This window comes from Athene noctua, chromosome 14 (genome assembly GCF_965140245.1).
Source record: "Athene noctua chromosome 14, bAthNoc1.hap1.1, whole genome shotgun sequence".
NCBI lineage: Eukaryota > Metazoa > Chordata > Aves > Strigiformes > Strigidae > Athene > Athene noctua.
In genome coordinates this window covers 15986203-16001370 of record NC_134050.1, presented here as the reverse complement: position 1 = coordinate 16001370, position 15168 = coordinate 15986203, and the positions used below count along the sequence as shown (strand labels likewise).

Sequence of the window (15168 nt, the reverse complement as noted above, 5' to 3'; positions counted from 1 at the left end):
AGCGCAGGGACCGGCGGCCCCCGGGCCGCAGCCAAAGCGCTCCCCAGGGCTGCGAGAGGACCAGCCGGTGACGGGGACCTCGACAGGCGAAGCCGCCCGGTGCCGGTGCCGCGGCCGCGCTCCCCACGGAGCCCCCGCGCCGAGGCGGGGCCCCGCCGGAGCCCGCCCCCGCCCCGCCTCTTCCTCCCCGGCCTGCGGCGCGGCGGGAAGGGCCGGGGCGGGCGGCCCCATGGACCCGCGGCTCTTCGCATGGGTGAGCGGGCGCTGGGCGCGGCGGGCCGGGCCGGGGCTCCCCTGCCCCGCGGCCGCGAGGTGGCGGCTCCGCCCGCGCAGCGGCGCGGCCCTGGGCGGGCGGGGGGCGGGCGGGACGCGGAGCGCGGCCGTTCGCGCTGCCGGGGGCTGCGGCGGGGCCGTGCGGGCTGCGGCCGGCCCTCGCCCCGCTGCCCAGGGGACGGGCGGGCCGAGCCGCGCTCCGCCCTCCCCGGAGCAGAACAGGCGCTGTGGTGAAGTTGTTCCGCGCCGCCCTCGCCGCGGTTCGCTTGGCGGCGGCGCTGTGGGCCCGCCGCGGGGCGGAGCGGGGCCGGGCCTGTGCCCCGGGGGGCCGGGGCGCCGCCCGCCTCCACCGCCAGGACCCGCCGCGGTGCGCTGTAACCGCGTGGCCTGGGGAGAAGTCCTGAGCTCTTCCAAAGAAATAAAGACTTTTTTTTTTTTTTTTTTTTTCCCCCCCCTGTGTGGCTCTTCAGAACCGTAATTTTTCCCGATGAGCAAAGGAGGGCTGAGAGCCGTCAGCCGGGTGTCGCTTGTCCTTGTTAGCTCGCTTTGCTCTGCGGTGCTCGCGGTGGGGAATAACCACCGCTCAGGGTAAATGAAGATGGGTACGGCAGTCTTGGGGTACACGTGTGTGGCTCACTGTTCCTCGGGCACCTGTTTTATTTTTGCACCTTATCTCAGCTTGCCTGTTATTGAAGACTTGAAAATTCATTGCAAGTTATAGGCTAAAATGAGAGCTTGTGACACGCCTTCTGAAAAGTATCGCGGCTGATAAGTAGTAACACACTCTAAAACTGTCCACCGCTAGTAGTGACTGTGAGAGAACAGCTTGATCTGCCTCTTGAGCTCGACCCCTGACACCTCATCCACTTGCTAACGGTGGGCTGAGGCGAGCAGCCTCATGCTTTTGTTTAAAATGTCGTTTCTGTAGGTACGAAACGCTTATTGCTAAATGTTTCCTTTTAAGATACACCAAGTGCTGCATCTTTGGGGGGGGTGGGGGTGGTGTGGCAAAGGGAGAGTAGATGGGGGGGCACAGATGAGGTAGGGCAGGTCCCCCCTCGGAGTCACCAGCTGGGAGCGATGTGGGTGTTGCTGTTACTGCAGTGTGTGGATTAGGAAAGTTACTGAATCCCCCTTGGTGGATGAAGGTTGCTGTTCAAGCTGTGGGACACTTCATAAAGTTTAAGAAATTCCTTGACATGTTACCATGTTGTCAGTGCTTGCTTTCTATGATTGGTTTAGTGGCTATAATCTTATAAATTTGTAATAATTATAATAGGTATATTTTAATTTTGACCACTTTAAGTTAAAAGACCTAGTTAATGAGGGATGAGTGTTTCTGCTTTACTCATTTAGGTGCCAGAACAAGGTAGCATGTCTTTCTGATGTCATTTTGGAGGTGGACTACCAGAAAGCACTGGCATTAATAAGATCTTAGTGGTGAGTGGGAATCATTAGCATTAAAATTAGACAGGTGGTAATCATCCTGATAATGAGGCTTTCCTCCTTGGTAACTGTTAGCTTGCAGTTAAAGTCTTACCAGGATGTATTTCAGTATGTTCCTTAGAATACTGGGATTGCACAGGCAGCCTTAATGACAGCAGATTTAGCACAGTCCTTGTCCAATTCTGGGCGTCCTGTGTGACAGCAGTAAGAATGAAGATTGCCATTTTTGGGGATTTTCGGGAACAAATCCTGGCAGGTAACCTGTGACATGTGCCCAGTAAGCTTGTTCGCTGTTAGGTGCAGATTTGTGTCTTTTTTTTTTTTTTTAACTTTAAAATAAAATATTTTTCTTTGTGTATTTGAAGGGTGCAAACAGCTATGGACAGCTTGGTCTTGGGCATAAAGAGGATGTGCTGGTACCTCAGTCACTGAAAGATGTTTCCTGCAAATGTCAAGACATTAAAAGCATTACCGGAGGAGGGGGACATTCTGCAGTTATCTCTGGTAAAAACATTGCACTTGCAAGGAGTGTATGACTTCTAAACAATTTTTTTTTTCTCCTGTTTCCCTGTTGATTTGGTGCTGCCACCTATCTGTGACTTCCGTTTCTGAGCAAGTTCAATTCTTAGTTGCAAAACAACTGTGCCGGTTAACTCAGTATTTTGGGAAAACTGGGGAAATTCCCGTTTTGCTTATTTTGTGCGGTTATTTTACAGCTATGTGAGGACTGTTTCTTAACCTGTTTCATATAACAGCTTTTCATACACAGAAGCCAGTTTTTCTGTATTGAGGATAGGGGAGTGGGAGGAAGGAGTCAAGTGAGAGGTTGTTCAATCTTGAGAAGTTTTAAGGTGAGGAGCAGAAGCTAATATTTAGTCTTTGAAAGGTTCTGCTGTATGCCATAGCTGATTATGGGAAAGAAAGGTTACAGACAGATGTGAATGTGATAAAAAAGTTCATCTTGCGTCTTACCATATGGATTGTCTGCCTTGACAAAGCCAACTCTTCATAGCTGTACTTATTCAGAAATGTTTCTGATGCATCAGAAATAACTGTTGCTTTTTGCTTAATTGCTGTGCCTAAAATGACACATAATTGCTATCCTTATTTGTCACAGGATCTGGTGGATATAAGCTTGTCTCTTTAGTCTGTGAAGTGGAACATGATTTTTTTTTTTTTTTTTCCCAGGTGCAGGAGAACTCTTTGTATGTGGCCATAACAAAGATGGGCAGTTGGGATTGAATCATGCAGAGGATGTACTGCATTTTACTTTGTGCACTGCCCTGTCTGGCTTTTGTGTAAAACAAGTTGCCTGTGGCTGGGATTTTACAATCATATTAATAGGTAAATCGGTCTCTCTAAGAGCCAAAGAAATATCTTGATCTAGAGAGAGTGCTCAGAGTTCCATATTGCTATTGCTTGTGTGATGGCCAGGCACTCACAGGTTTTAACTGCTTCCCTTGGAAAGTAAATTACTCCGTGTTCCTTGTATCCCAGTGAACTTCAGACCTGTACTGAACATGGTGTGGAAGATGTGAAGTCTATGGGCTCAAGGGCTTTGGAATGGGACGTGCTAGGTCCTGTTTTGAGCTGCTTGGCTGTGGTATTTTGCTTGTTAGAATGTTGCAGTGCTTTACTTTTGCTTGTGAATTTACTGATCAGGCTCTAACACTTTATTTTGCAGGATCTGGCCTAGTTCTATCCTGTGGGTCTAACTCTTTTGGACAATTAGGAGTTCCTCAAATTTCAGGTCCGTGCTTGATTCCACAAAAAATTGAGGTAAAGATTTAAAAGGAATTGTGCTTCATAGCTCTGTGCTTTATATTGCTTCCAGCAACTTGTAAAGATCATCTGACCTCAGTGGGCTTTAAGCCAGATTCTTCAACTGTTTTTTATAGAGCCTGTTACAGCAAATTTACAAAGTAAAGGACCATTGACCCAGAAATGAGAACCTAAGGCTGCTTTTCTTGTGTGAAGAAGTTTCCCACTTCTAACAGAAAGCTGTCTCTTCCACTAGGGATTATAACATTTCATAATGTATTCTGATAACATCTGCAGAATGAGTCTGATGCTCAGAGGATGTGAAGTGATACTAAAGGTAGTGAAACTGTGCAAATTTACTCCAGCTGAAGTTTTACATCAAGTTTGTAAAATACTAGATATGTAGTACTAGATTATTGGAGGTTTGTGATTAATAGTTCAAAGCAAAACTAAACAAACCAACAATAATCCACCCCTGAAAAAAAGAAATTGTATGATGGAGTTCAACAAAGTTACCTATTCCAATTCTTTTGGTCTATTGCTCTTGTGGTTCTTGTGCAGTGGTGGTATGTGGTGGGTTTTTGAGTATAACAGTCAGAGTTTCTTCCTCCAATATGAGGATTGTAGTGTTATTGCTTGGCTGTAAAAAGAAGTATAGTCACCCCCAAAATAAGAGTAGTGCGAGAAAGTATGTAGCTGTGGGAAGACTAGACCTGAGAGAACAAACTTTAATTTTATCACTTTTGAGATTAAAATATTGTTTACTTTTGCATGTAAAGGAACTAACAAGTACATTGACTTCCTTCTTATCTAACATCCAGCATTTACCAAACGATATCTGCTTCCAAGAAAACAGGACGGAAACGTTAGGTAGTGGTTTCTCTGTTGTCCAGTACCTTCAATTGTAGATGCTAAAGGCTGGATTCTGACTCCTGTTGTTCCTGTAAATCATGTGGAAATCTGTGGTGATACTTGTAGGTGAGACACTGCTGAGTGTGAGTGGGGAATAGCTCCAAATTAATTGCTTTAAAATGTTTTAACTACTATGTACTGAGACTTCTGTAACCTCAGAAAAGCTTTCCTGTTGTTGGCTATAAGCCTAACAGTTTAAATAAATTTCTCACAGGAATTCTAATTAATCACTAATTTACACCATCATTTGTTATTTGGAAAACACTAATGAAACTCTTTTCCATCCACACAACATCTCATGTCTATTGAAACTAGTAACTTCAGAGCAGGAAGGATTCTCAGGCAAGAAATTTAGCCTCATGGCTCATATCAGATACTCCTTTGCTTTTTTAATGTAGGAGGAGAGCTGACCCCTGAGGTAATCCCTGGTGTATAAGGATTAACACCTGATGTTTCTGTATCCTTGATGTTTCCTTGGAGCATCATTCCAGAATGGTGCCTTGAAAATTGTAGTATTGATAGTGCTGATCTGAATCTGTCTCCTCCCTGACCATGTAGGCCATGCATTCATCTGGAATATTTCCTCTTTTGATTTGTATCCTGTTAAATGCTTGGCTTGATGCCATCTATTTTAAATAGTGTTACACCTGTGAGAAGAATAATAAATTTGCAGAGTACTCGTAAGTGGAGAAGTGCTAGAATTGAAATACCTTCTGCAAACTTAACTCACGGGTTTTATGGACACATGACTTGTTATAGTTGTCTTTTGCATGATCATATGTGGCAATTTCAGAGGTGTAGGTGGTGCTATCAGTGGTATTGTTTGTGGTTGTAGGACTTCGTAAGACTGAACAGCTTTATGGAACTCATTGCTGCTTGTCGCTGGTATTTGCTGTGGAGTTTTTGTTGTAATTCTTGAGGAACACTGAGTTATATTTAAAAAACATATTTGTATCACCAAGGTTCCTTCTTTCATGTGAAGGTTTTGACTGTGGCTTTCTATTTATTGCCACAAAGCTGTACATACAGTCCCTTTGCTTGATTTTTTTTTTTTTTTTTAGAAGATGTTCTCACTGATTTTTATTGGCCAAAATTTCCTCCTTTTGATATACAAAATGTTGATATGCATTGTGACATGCAGGTTGGAATTGCAAGAACTATTTTCAGAGCGTTCCACTCTGGCATATTTTGCTCTTAGAGGCAATAAATGCAAAAAGCAGCTAAAAGATATTTTTCTTTTATTTGAGCAGTCTCTCAAAGAGAAGGTGGTGGATGTTGCTGCAGGACTGAGACATGCCCTTGCTGCTACAGGTAAATATGCCACAATTTTAATAACATTTCAGTAACAAATGAAATGGGGTTTAGTGGCTTGGAGGGGGAGAGGGAGGGAAGGAAAATGAAATTTATTTTAGCTTCTATTTATTTTAAGTATCACAGGGAAAATTCTCCTAAAAATCTTATACAAAGGTTTTGGTACAAATTAACATGACTAATAAATAGGCTAGAAACATCTTTGTGGAAATTGATGGTGAAGAACTGTTTTCCAAAAACTCAGAGTGAGAGTTTATTAATAAGTTAATTTTCTGATGGCTAGGAGACTTACTGATTTCTTTTATCCTATTTTGAAACAAACATAAAAGGAAGGTTTGTCTGGAAAAAATATTTCTGGTCAATCAAAATATCTTAGGATTTTCAATTCATTATAATATGCAAGATAATGGATTTAGGTTTGTGTAAGATGTTTCAAAATGGAACTGCACGAGAAATGTGGCTTTTTTAGTGATGTAACTGAAATTGACATCTGGAAAAATCACAAGAGTGAAGCTTTTCTTTTATGGGGGTTGAGGGAAAGGATCTACTCGGAGTTAGTTTCACTCACCTTTGAAAATCTGGTCCTCTGGCTCTTTCTCTCACTGTCTGCTGTGTGTATCCTTGGGAGGGTCATAGTGTCTATTTCTCCTGCAGTTCTTAGAGACTCTGAGTTTGTTCATTGAATAATTGTAGAAATCAAAACCTTCCAATTGGCATGGCTATGTTAAAATTGAGAAACAGCAAACTCCATGTGCTGTTTTCTTTGGTTTAGTTTTGCATGAACTTTAGTATGGATCCCAGGTAGTGGAGTCTAGCTGAGGATGCAAAGGAGATACTTCGAAGAAGACTGGGACCTGTGGTGCTTTATGAATATTGGGAGTTAAGCTTCCCTGAGCTCTGCACTCAGTGAACATCTTGATTCAGAGCTGGGTCAAGGCTCTGAAAGCTCCTAGGAAGACAAGTGACTTCACTTCCTTGGTGTGCTGGACTGCACAAACAAATTAGCATGAAGAAAAGGAAAGTACAGAGAAAGTGCCGTGAACTTGCAGTAATAAATAAATTCTATCTATTTTTGGGGTGCTACAGCGATGGGACTTGTGTTACTGAGTCCTCAATAACGTCCTAATATAGGCCTCAGAGCTGAGACACGTTGCTTAGTATTTTCTTAGTCGTCTTACCTGTATAATGAGGCTACAACTGTTTGTTGCTTGATGACTTCACAGTTACTTGGTATGTTTCGGCATAAAGGTCTTTTAAAGTGTAATTTGAATTGGTGAAAATGAAGTGAATGTAACTTTAAAACTAGTGAATGAGTGAAGTGATTTTGGTGGTGGTTGATGCGTTTTAATCTCTTCTGTGTTTACCCTGGAAAGAGAGTGGTTTGGTGCTTCAGTGGGGAACTGGCATGGCATCTCGGGCAAAGCGTGCAAACCAAGGAAAAACCCTCCCCCTGTTCTTGACAGCAAAGGAACCCTGTGAAGTAACAGGTAATTCAGGAGTATGATTCTTTTGTAAAGGTGGATAGAGCAGAAATATAATTTGGAGTGATGTGTAACATCCTCTTATTATAAAGCAGAAGCTTTTCTTATAAAGTTCATCCTGTTAAGTTTGTATGTGTGTCTATGCATGAAATGATACCTGCTGTACAAATTTTTCTCTAGGCCTGGAAGATGTAAAGGTGAAGACAGTTGCTGCAGGCTCCTATCATTCGGTGTCGCTCACAGGTAGGTCTTGGGTACGGAAATGAAAGTCCTTGTCTCATCCTGTAAAGGTTTTTGTGCTTTGGAAATGTTTGTCAATTTTGGTTAGACTGGTAAAATTTGATCTGACGTAGTTAGTACTGGTTAATTGTTTTATAATAGTTTTGGATTCTCAGAACTTTACTTTTTTTAAGAGCTGGATTCATGTTTTGAATCATGTTCTCTGATTTCTGTGTGGTTTTCCTTGGGGTCAGGTGTGACAGCCCATAGGAGTAAGTGTGAGTAAGGGTCTGAGCTCTTTACTTAATGGTTAGAAACTCTGAAAGGATTTGTGGAAGCGCATGGTTGGGCGAGTCTCTGGAGCTGCAGCATGACGACCCAGTGGGTAACTCTGGATGGTGTAGTGCTGGAACCAGTGCAACCTTTTGTCCATGGAGAATGGGGATGTTAGGTGATTGTCCCAAGAAAGACTGCTGTGGCTGTCCTGCTTCTGCGTGAGCTCATGCCTCTGCGTGGGGCTGTGCTGTGTGGGGGCATGAGATGGTCTGGAGCATCTTAGTTAGCTCTGATGTAACAGCGTGCAGATCTGTGTGAGGTAGTGTAGGAGCACAAGGCTTATTTAAAGCAGTAGGAAGTTGCTCTAATCGCTTGGGCATTTCCATAGTGTCTGCCATTTGTTCTTTGATCTTTAGGCAGTGCTCCTATGCTGGAGTATTAAGTATCCCATAATCAAAGTCTAATAAAGACTTTTTCTGGGGGTGGGGGAAGAAGAGGAAACACTAGCTTTTCATGCTGAAATCTTACAGTTTTGAAGCGTGGAAAATTTATTGAACCTTATGAAGACAAGTCTTTGCCAAACTTGATAGGAACAAGTTCTTAGCAAATACGCAGCCATCTGGTACCTCTGTCATCATTAAAGGAGCATTGAAGTATTTGCTTATGCAGATCTACAGAGATTTAGTTGTATGGGGAGAAGTTCCAAGATGTAAATTGTATTGAATTCTGAGATGCAAAGTGTATGTGCGATTAGTGAAGAACAGCTGTAAGGACAAGTAGAACCTACTTTAGCTAATTAGCACTCTATTTAGAGTGAACAGATTATTCTTTTATGCTTTTGTGTTTTATTTAAGAGAGCAGTCTATTTGGCAGCAGAGGGATCAAAGTGCCCAAAGACTTCAATAACGTGATGCTATTGCTGCCCTTCGTCCTTCAAGATACTTGTTATTACTTTAAATACTTTGTATTTTAAAGATACTTGATATAGTAAAGATACAACTGCATGATGTGTTTAAAAGGGGATTTTTTTTCCTAGGATTCTCACATTGATGCAGTTTCCTCTGGCTCTGGTTCATGAGCCACCTGCTGGTAGGATACCAAACACCTGCAGCCAGGCAGGTTTTTGACAACTGTTGAAGTGAGTTGTTGTAAACGTGCATGACGGTTCCTCTAAAAAAAGGATGATAGTCTGCCTGTATCCAAACTGGTCTCAAACCTCCAGCATGGGAATATGGTGCTGAGTCTTAGTGTCTAAGTTTTTGTTAAACCCTACTCAAGAAATGAGATGAGGGTAAGAGCATATGGCACTTCCCAGGATAAAGCAAGCACACCTTCTGGAGAAGGAAAGGAGGCGACAGGCAGTGCATATTAGTTGTGGAAACGTGAATGACCATAATGTTTTTCTTTGCTGAAACGAGTTTCTTTTGTCACCTCTTTTTTTTTTTTTTTCTCCAGAAGGTGAGTGTGTTTCACTCTGGGAAGGAATTTATCAATTTTAGCGGAGAATTCAAATGAAACAATTGCTTGTTTTTCCTTTTAATTTCAATTGTGTTGTTTTAATGAGGAATGTGGGAAGTCCTGCAGATGACTGTCAGTAATGTGTAACTTGACAAGTATTGGCTTCCCCCACCTCCCCCCTTCTCCCTTATTTTTCACCAGCAGTGGTATAGTGAAATTCCTGGCTTATTCTTTCTGTTACCATTACCAAACCGAGATCATGAAATATATTGTTGCTCAAGTCCAACTTTCAGGTTTGGTTTTTTTTTTTTCCCCTCTGAAAGATTTACTTGTCATGCTGCTCGCAAAGAGTTCAGTGCTGGCCTGAGACTTCCAGAAGTCTTGAGTGTTGTGCAGGTGTGCTCTGAACAATACCATTTTGGAAACCATATGGCTTTCAGTCTTTCTGGGCTCCTGATCATGTACTTCACATGTTTCTTACGCTTGCAGCTTGTATGGAGTGACAGAGGACATCAGGAGGCCTGACACAGCTCATGTTTTGTTAAGTGTGGATTATGTTTTTTTAACATGAAGACCTAGATTTACCTGAACAGTCATCTTTTTATGTCAGTTGGGTTTTAGTCTGTGAGCAACTCTGACTTGCACCAATGAAACATAGGAAGCAGTGTGGATGTTTCTGTAAATATAATGATCCATGTGGGTGAAATCCTGGAGTGTGCACTTGCACAAATGCTTATTCTAGAAAAGGGGTTGGGAAGACAAGTGACTACTTACATAAGTCTCTTGCTAGTGGTCTAGCATGGTTTTGAGGTCTGATAATATTTTGATTTTTGCCTTGTGGTGGGTGGTACCTGCTTTAGTTGTATGTTCATAGCTGCAGGTCCAGTTCCTTTAAGAAGTGACTGTGCAAGGTGAGACAAGGAGTATTAGTCTGTCCCTGCTTTGGGGGATTTCCTGAATTTGCTGAAGCTGAAGAAGGCAGCAGAGTTATGAGCAGAGCTAGGAGTCTATAGCTCTGTTAGAGAGGCTGGGAGACTGTAACACAGAGCAGGAGCAGCCAGCCAGGCTTTGAAGAGTCCCAGGTATAGTATTTGCTGCAATTCAGAAACTTATTTACTGCACTGAATCAAAGGTTTGGAGTGGAGGTAAAAGCTGGCCTGCAAGAACAGAGTGGACTGAGAGGGACTGCTCAGTGAGTGCCCTCAAGATGCTTTTTTTTTTTTTTTATTGGAGGAGTTGACTACTGTGGTTAGTTTTCTAATAAAAAATAGCCTTTGCTATAAACATCTTTCAGTCTTCTTTGAGAGGCTCACAGTAGAATTGAGGTCTAGGCAGTTTGACCTGAAAGGTCTGGTTGTTTCAGGGAGTCAGTGTGGCCCTCAGAAAACAGGCTGTGTTGTTAAGGCCCTTGCAAATATTTCAGATATCCTAGTTACAGTGTGCACACATGTGGTAAAGAATGTTAGGAAAAAGCATACAGTAAAAACACAAATTAAATGAAACATTGTTCTTTCCTCACTGTCACTGAGTTGAGACGGAACCTGTATCTGGTGGTGTTCTATGTCTGTCACTTTCAACAAATTTTACTTCTCTGTTTATTGTAGATGAAGGACACCTGTATGTCTGGGGTAGCAACAAACATGGGCAGCTAGCGAGCAAAGAAATCTTTCTTGCTGAGCCCAAGAAGATTGAGACTCAGTTTTTCTCATGTGAAAAGGTTGGCGCAGTTTGGTGTGGCTGGACCCACTTGGTGGCACGAACAGGTAGGATATCTAAAAAGCAGTAGCGTATAGCATGAAAAAAGTATATTGCCTTTATTGCATGCAAACAGTGTTCTTTCTCATTGATACTGGTTGGATGCAGAGTTTTGCAGTTTCATCTGAGCAGTGGTTGTTTTCTTAAAAATGATGAAGATAGACATCCTTTGACTTCTCTCCCTGAAGTGTTACTGCACTCATAGGTCAAGGGGCATATCATCTTCCTAAATGCAGTAGCACCTGCATGTGCATGCTAGAGGGATGCAGCCTCTGCGTCATCAGGTTACTGGTGTACCAGAATATATGTATGAGCTTCTAAAGATCATTGTCCTGGGTGAGTTCTAACATCTTCTTTGGAAAGAAGTGGGTGGAAAACTTGCTTCAGAAAATAGAGAGGTAGGAGATATGTCTGCAGCTTCCAAGATATTTAACTATATTTGGCAGGAAGATAGGGACAAAACTCTTATTTGGGGCACGGGAATTAGGGAAAGGGGAAGAAAGGTGTGGGGACAGAGATGTGTGCTGTTCCTAGGTTACCTGAGTGTTAGCTGAAGATCTTAAGAACAAGCATAGCCAAGAACCCTCTGCTGCTTCTTCTGAGAAGACATGGTCTCGTTGCAGTAAGTGAAATAGATTACATGGCTTTGCACACTGTACTAACCTTTCTGTACTTGAAGAGTGAGCCTAGCTTTTTTGTTCTGCTCTTCTGTAATGAAGTGTTCTAAGGACAAATAAAAATCATGTGTTCAGAAGGAAGTCAATAAACTAAAATAAGATGATTTGTATGTGTTTGTGGTCAAACCCAGAAAATATTTAGAAAAGGCAGATAAAGAAAGGGCATCATTAGACTTGAAGAGCATCCCTTGAAGATGAAGTGAAAGAAGATTTAATGTTGAAGCTGTACCTTCCTGGGAACCTTTCCAGTGAGGACAGTGTGAAAGCTTGCCACATGCCAAGGGCTGTAGGGTTAGATTCTTTCCTAGGAAGAGATAAGAGGAAGGTTACATAGTAATGACATTCGTGTGTAAAAGGATGGTTAATCTGATGAAGGTCATCTGAATGCATTTGTATTGTTGCCCTGCTTTGAAATGCAGAGGCGGGAGAGAAAGGCGGGTGAGATGGAAAGGTAAGACAGGCATCTGAAACTATTTTGTGGTGTTTGCATGGGAACAGTCTGTGCTATTTGCTTCTCCTGTGGCACAGTGTGGTGTAATAGTTAAGACTAACAAGAGGATGAAAGTCTTCCATAGAGCAGACAGAACAGCCAGAGTTACATTAGCAGGAGTAGCATATGTGCATTTCTGCTTTTGCCTTGTTTAAACTGCCAGGTGAGGAAATGAAGAGCAGATGAAAGCATTTTTCCTCGGGTCACATTGGAGACTGATGAGCCCGTTGATCTCTCAGGATACACCCTCTTTGTTAGGAAAACTGCAGAAGGGGCCACAGATCTGTTACAGATATTTTCTGGGTTCTGTAATTATGTGTACTGGGTCAAGGAGTGCTTAGCCTTCAGCATGGGTAGTTTTATTTAAATGGAGTTCTTATGTGCCCAAAGGGCAGCATGTGCTTAAGTGTTCTATTAACTGTAGATCCTGAAATAGTTACACTGTAATGTCCCTTGCTCTGTGAGAAAAGTGTCGGTTTTAATTACCATATACTGTGAACTCTTGATGCTAGAATCTGGAGGGATGTGATGCATGACTAGAAAAACAAATTGGTTAAGTGTTCTGTTTCATAGCATTCGTTGTTTGACATCAAAGTACGTGAGAGAAATGTCATGTAAAAAACCTGCATTACTCTAGCTGCTCTCTTAGCTATTTAAAAGAAATGTTCGAACTCCCATTTTTAGAGGATGCTATACAGAAAATTTCAGAACTGTAATCAATGCTATGTGCTGTTTGGAAACTTTTCAGATGAAGTAAAAGAATTTATCTCAAAAAAAAAAAAAGAATAAAGTGCTTAATGTCATTCTCACTGGAACAGAAATAGTAGAAAAAAGACATTAGTCAGGATAACCTAATTTTTAGAGTTTTGTCAACATGGATTGCCTTGCTTCACTGTTAGTGCATACCCACTAAGTAAAACTTCCCGAAAGTTTTAGTAACTTTAATGTTTCATTTAGTTGATACTTATCCATGGCCATTACAGAAATTAGGTTAATATTTTAGTAGGCTGTCTTTAAGAAGAAAATAAAAGTGTGTTGAGTGACTAGCAGGGATTTTTTTTGGTGAATGTTTGAAAGGAATTTAAATAAAAATAGGTTGACTTTTTACATCTGCATTGGAAAACTAGCCAAGTGATGCAGTGGCAAAAGTTATTGCTGAAACAGATTTTTATGTATTTAGAATTTTAAATCTCTTCAGAAGTCAATGGACCTGAACCTAGATCATCCAGAATAAGATTTTTGAATGGCCTTTGGCAGCCTCTAGATACCAATCAGAATCTCGTGGGATTTTCAAGGATTGCTCAACTGCTAGACATAGTGTGAGCTAAGCACTTCACTGTTTTTTGAAAATCACTCGCTGCCTGTGATGAAACTTGCAGCTAAGTGACTGAAAAATGCAGCCCACTTTAAAACTTTTTTCTGCACGTAGTTCTTTATTATTTTTACCTCATTCTTGCAAAGGAGGAAATGCTTCTTCAGTTTCCTGGTGCTGAAGTCACATAAACCAGTGGTCTCCAAACTTTATTGATTGTGCACCCCTATCAATAACTCTTTTTTTGAGCGTGGACCCCCAAGATATTTATACTTATTTATAAATTGTAGATGTGTACTACTATAAAATGTTATGCAAACTATAAAACATGGACAATAGAAATTTTTAGAAGGATGAAACAAAGATAAAATAAAGACTACTTAAAATATTAAGTAAATTAAAACAATATTTAATTAATAGATTTAAGATATTAATTTATTTATTATTTTCTTCCTGCCTGCTTATGGATTGTCTTGTGCATCCTCTGGGCTGCATGCCCTCCACTTTGGAGATGACTGATATAAACAATTCCTGCTCACTTTACTCTGGAGAGTTCCACTGTCAGTGGAACAGAAACAAAACAGTGATTTTTGGACGCAGGAAAGTGTAAGGAAGTGATATTGTAGTTTGATGCTTCTATTCGTTCATTGTGGAAGGTAGAACATACTTTGGGAAGACATTGCAGTGTATAGGGGTTATGCTGCATGAAAGAAGGGAAAAGTTTTTTCTAATGGTCTCACAAAGATGCAAAATGTAATAGTTTAACATTTACGTTACTGTATCTGAAGTCTAGTGATGTGTTTTCCACAGAGGATAGTGGAATTTAAGAGGCCATTACAAATACTTAAGAGTTCTGTTTGGATTTTTTTTTCCCAGAACGTTAATCCTAGTCAGAGTAGTAATAATAAAAGATTCATAATTGCAGCTGTCTTGACAGTAAATTAAAACTTTTCTCATTGGAAAGACACAGGAAGAGCTAGATGGATAACAGCTGGACACTGTTCATGCATAAATTCACAAACTCTGCCATTTCAAAATGACATTTTGATCTTTATCTGTCAGATGAGCAGTACTTGACTTGCAGAACTAATGGAATACTGAAAAGTAAAAGAGACACTGATGTTAAAAGCAACCATCTGGAGGAACAGGCAGTTTCATGGATGCAGTGGTTTGACACTTTTAAAGTGAGTTCAAGCATGTTACCAACTTTGTTATCAGAAAACAAGGAACACAGCATAAATATTTTCTGTATTAAGCTTTCCTCTTATGTAAACTAGCCTGTTTTAAAAGGCTTTTTTCTCCTTCATGCTGTTGACGAAATTTTGCATTGTAGCCTGTAGCAGAACACAAATTTTTCTCATTTCTTTCCACTCTGTCCTTACAAGGTACTTTAATTGCACCTCAAATCACTTTAATACCTTCATCTTTTTCATATGCTATATTCTATCTCCTTCAGTAACTGCTTTGAAAGTCTTCTTTCTTGGAATTTCTCTTTAGAGTTTGGTCAACTCTGTTTTCTTTTGCTGTTGTTTCTATCATAAAGCGGTTCAGATACAAGAAGTTAATTCCTCGGAAATTGCTTGTCTTAAAGACGTTAAGGTATGTTTTTATAGTATGTTGTGTGTTTCATCCTCATCAGCTTCAATTTTTTATTCTTTTTAATCATAGAGGTGTCTTTTGGACTATTTCCATTGTAGACAGTCTTACTGTAAAATAACTCAAAATCCTTCAAGACAACTGATTTTTTTTTTTTTTTTTTTCTGCCTTGATTACCGATTCCTACAGAGGAGACAAACA

General features: G+C 41.2%; 1 protein-coding gene across 1 annotated transcript in view; it reads left to right on the top strand.

The window, feature by feature from the left end:
• Positions 1-196: 196 nt before the first annotated feature.
• The window catches only part of SERGEF (secretion regulating guanine nucleotide exchange factor), a 157850-nt gene continuing 142878 nt past the window's right edge, over positions 197-15168 (top strand). Inside the window, 8 exon segments of the mRNA XM_074918555.1 lie at positions 197-253; positions 2085-2223; positions 2908-3063; positions 3404-3498; positions 5640-5703; positions 7077-7190; positions 7365-7427; positions 10742-10900. Of these exon segments, the coding sequence (XP_074774656.1) occupies positions 230-253; positions 2085-2223; positions 2908-3063; positions 3404-3498; positions 5640-5703; positions 7077-7190; positions 7365-7427; positions 10742-10900 (814 nt within the window). The 5' untranslated portion in view covers positions 197-229.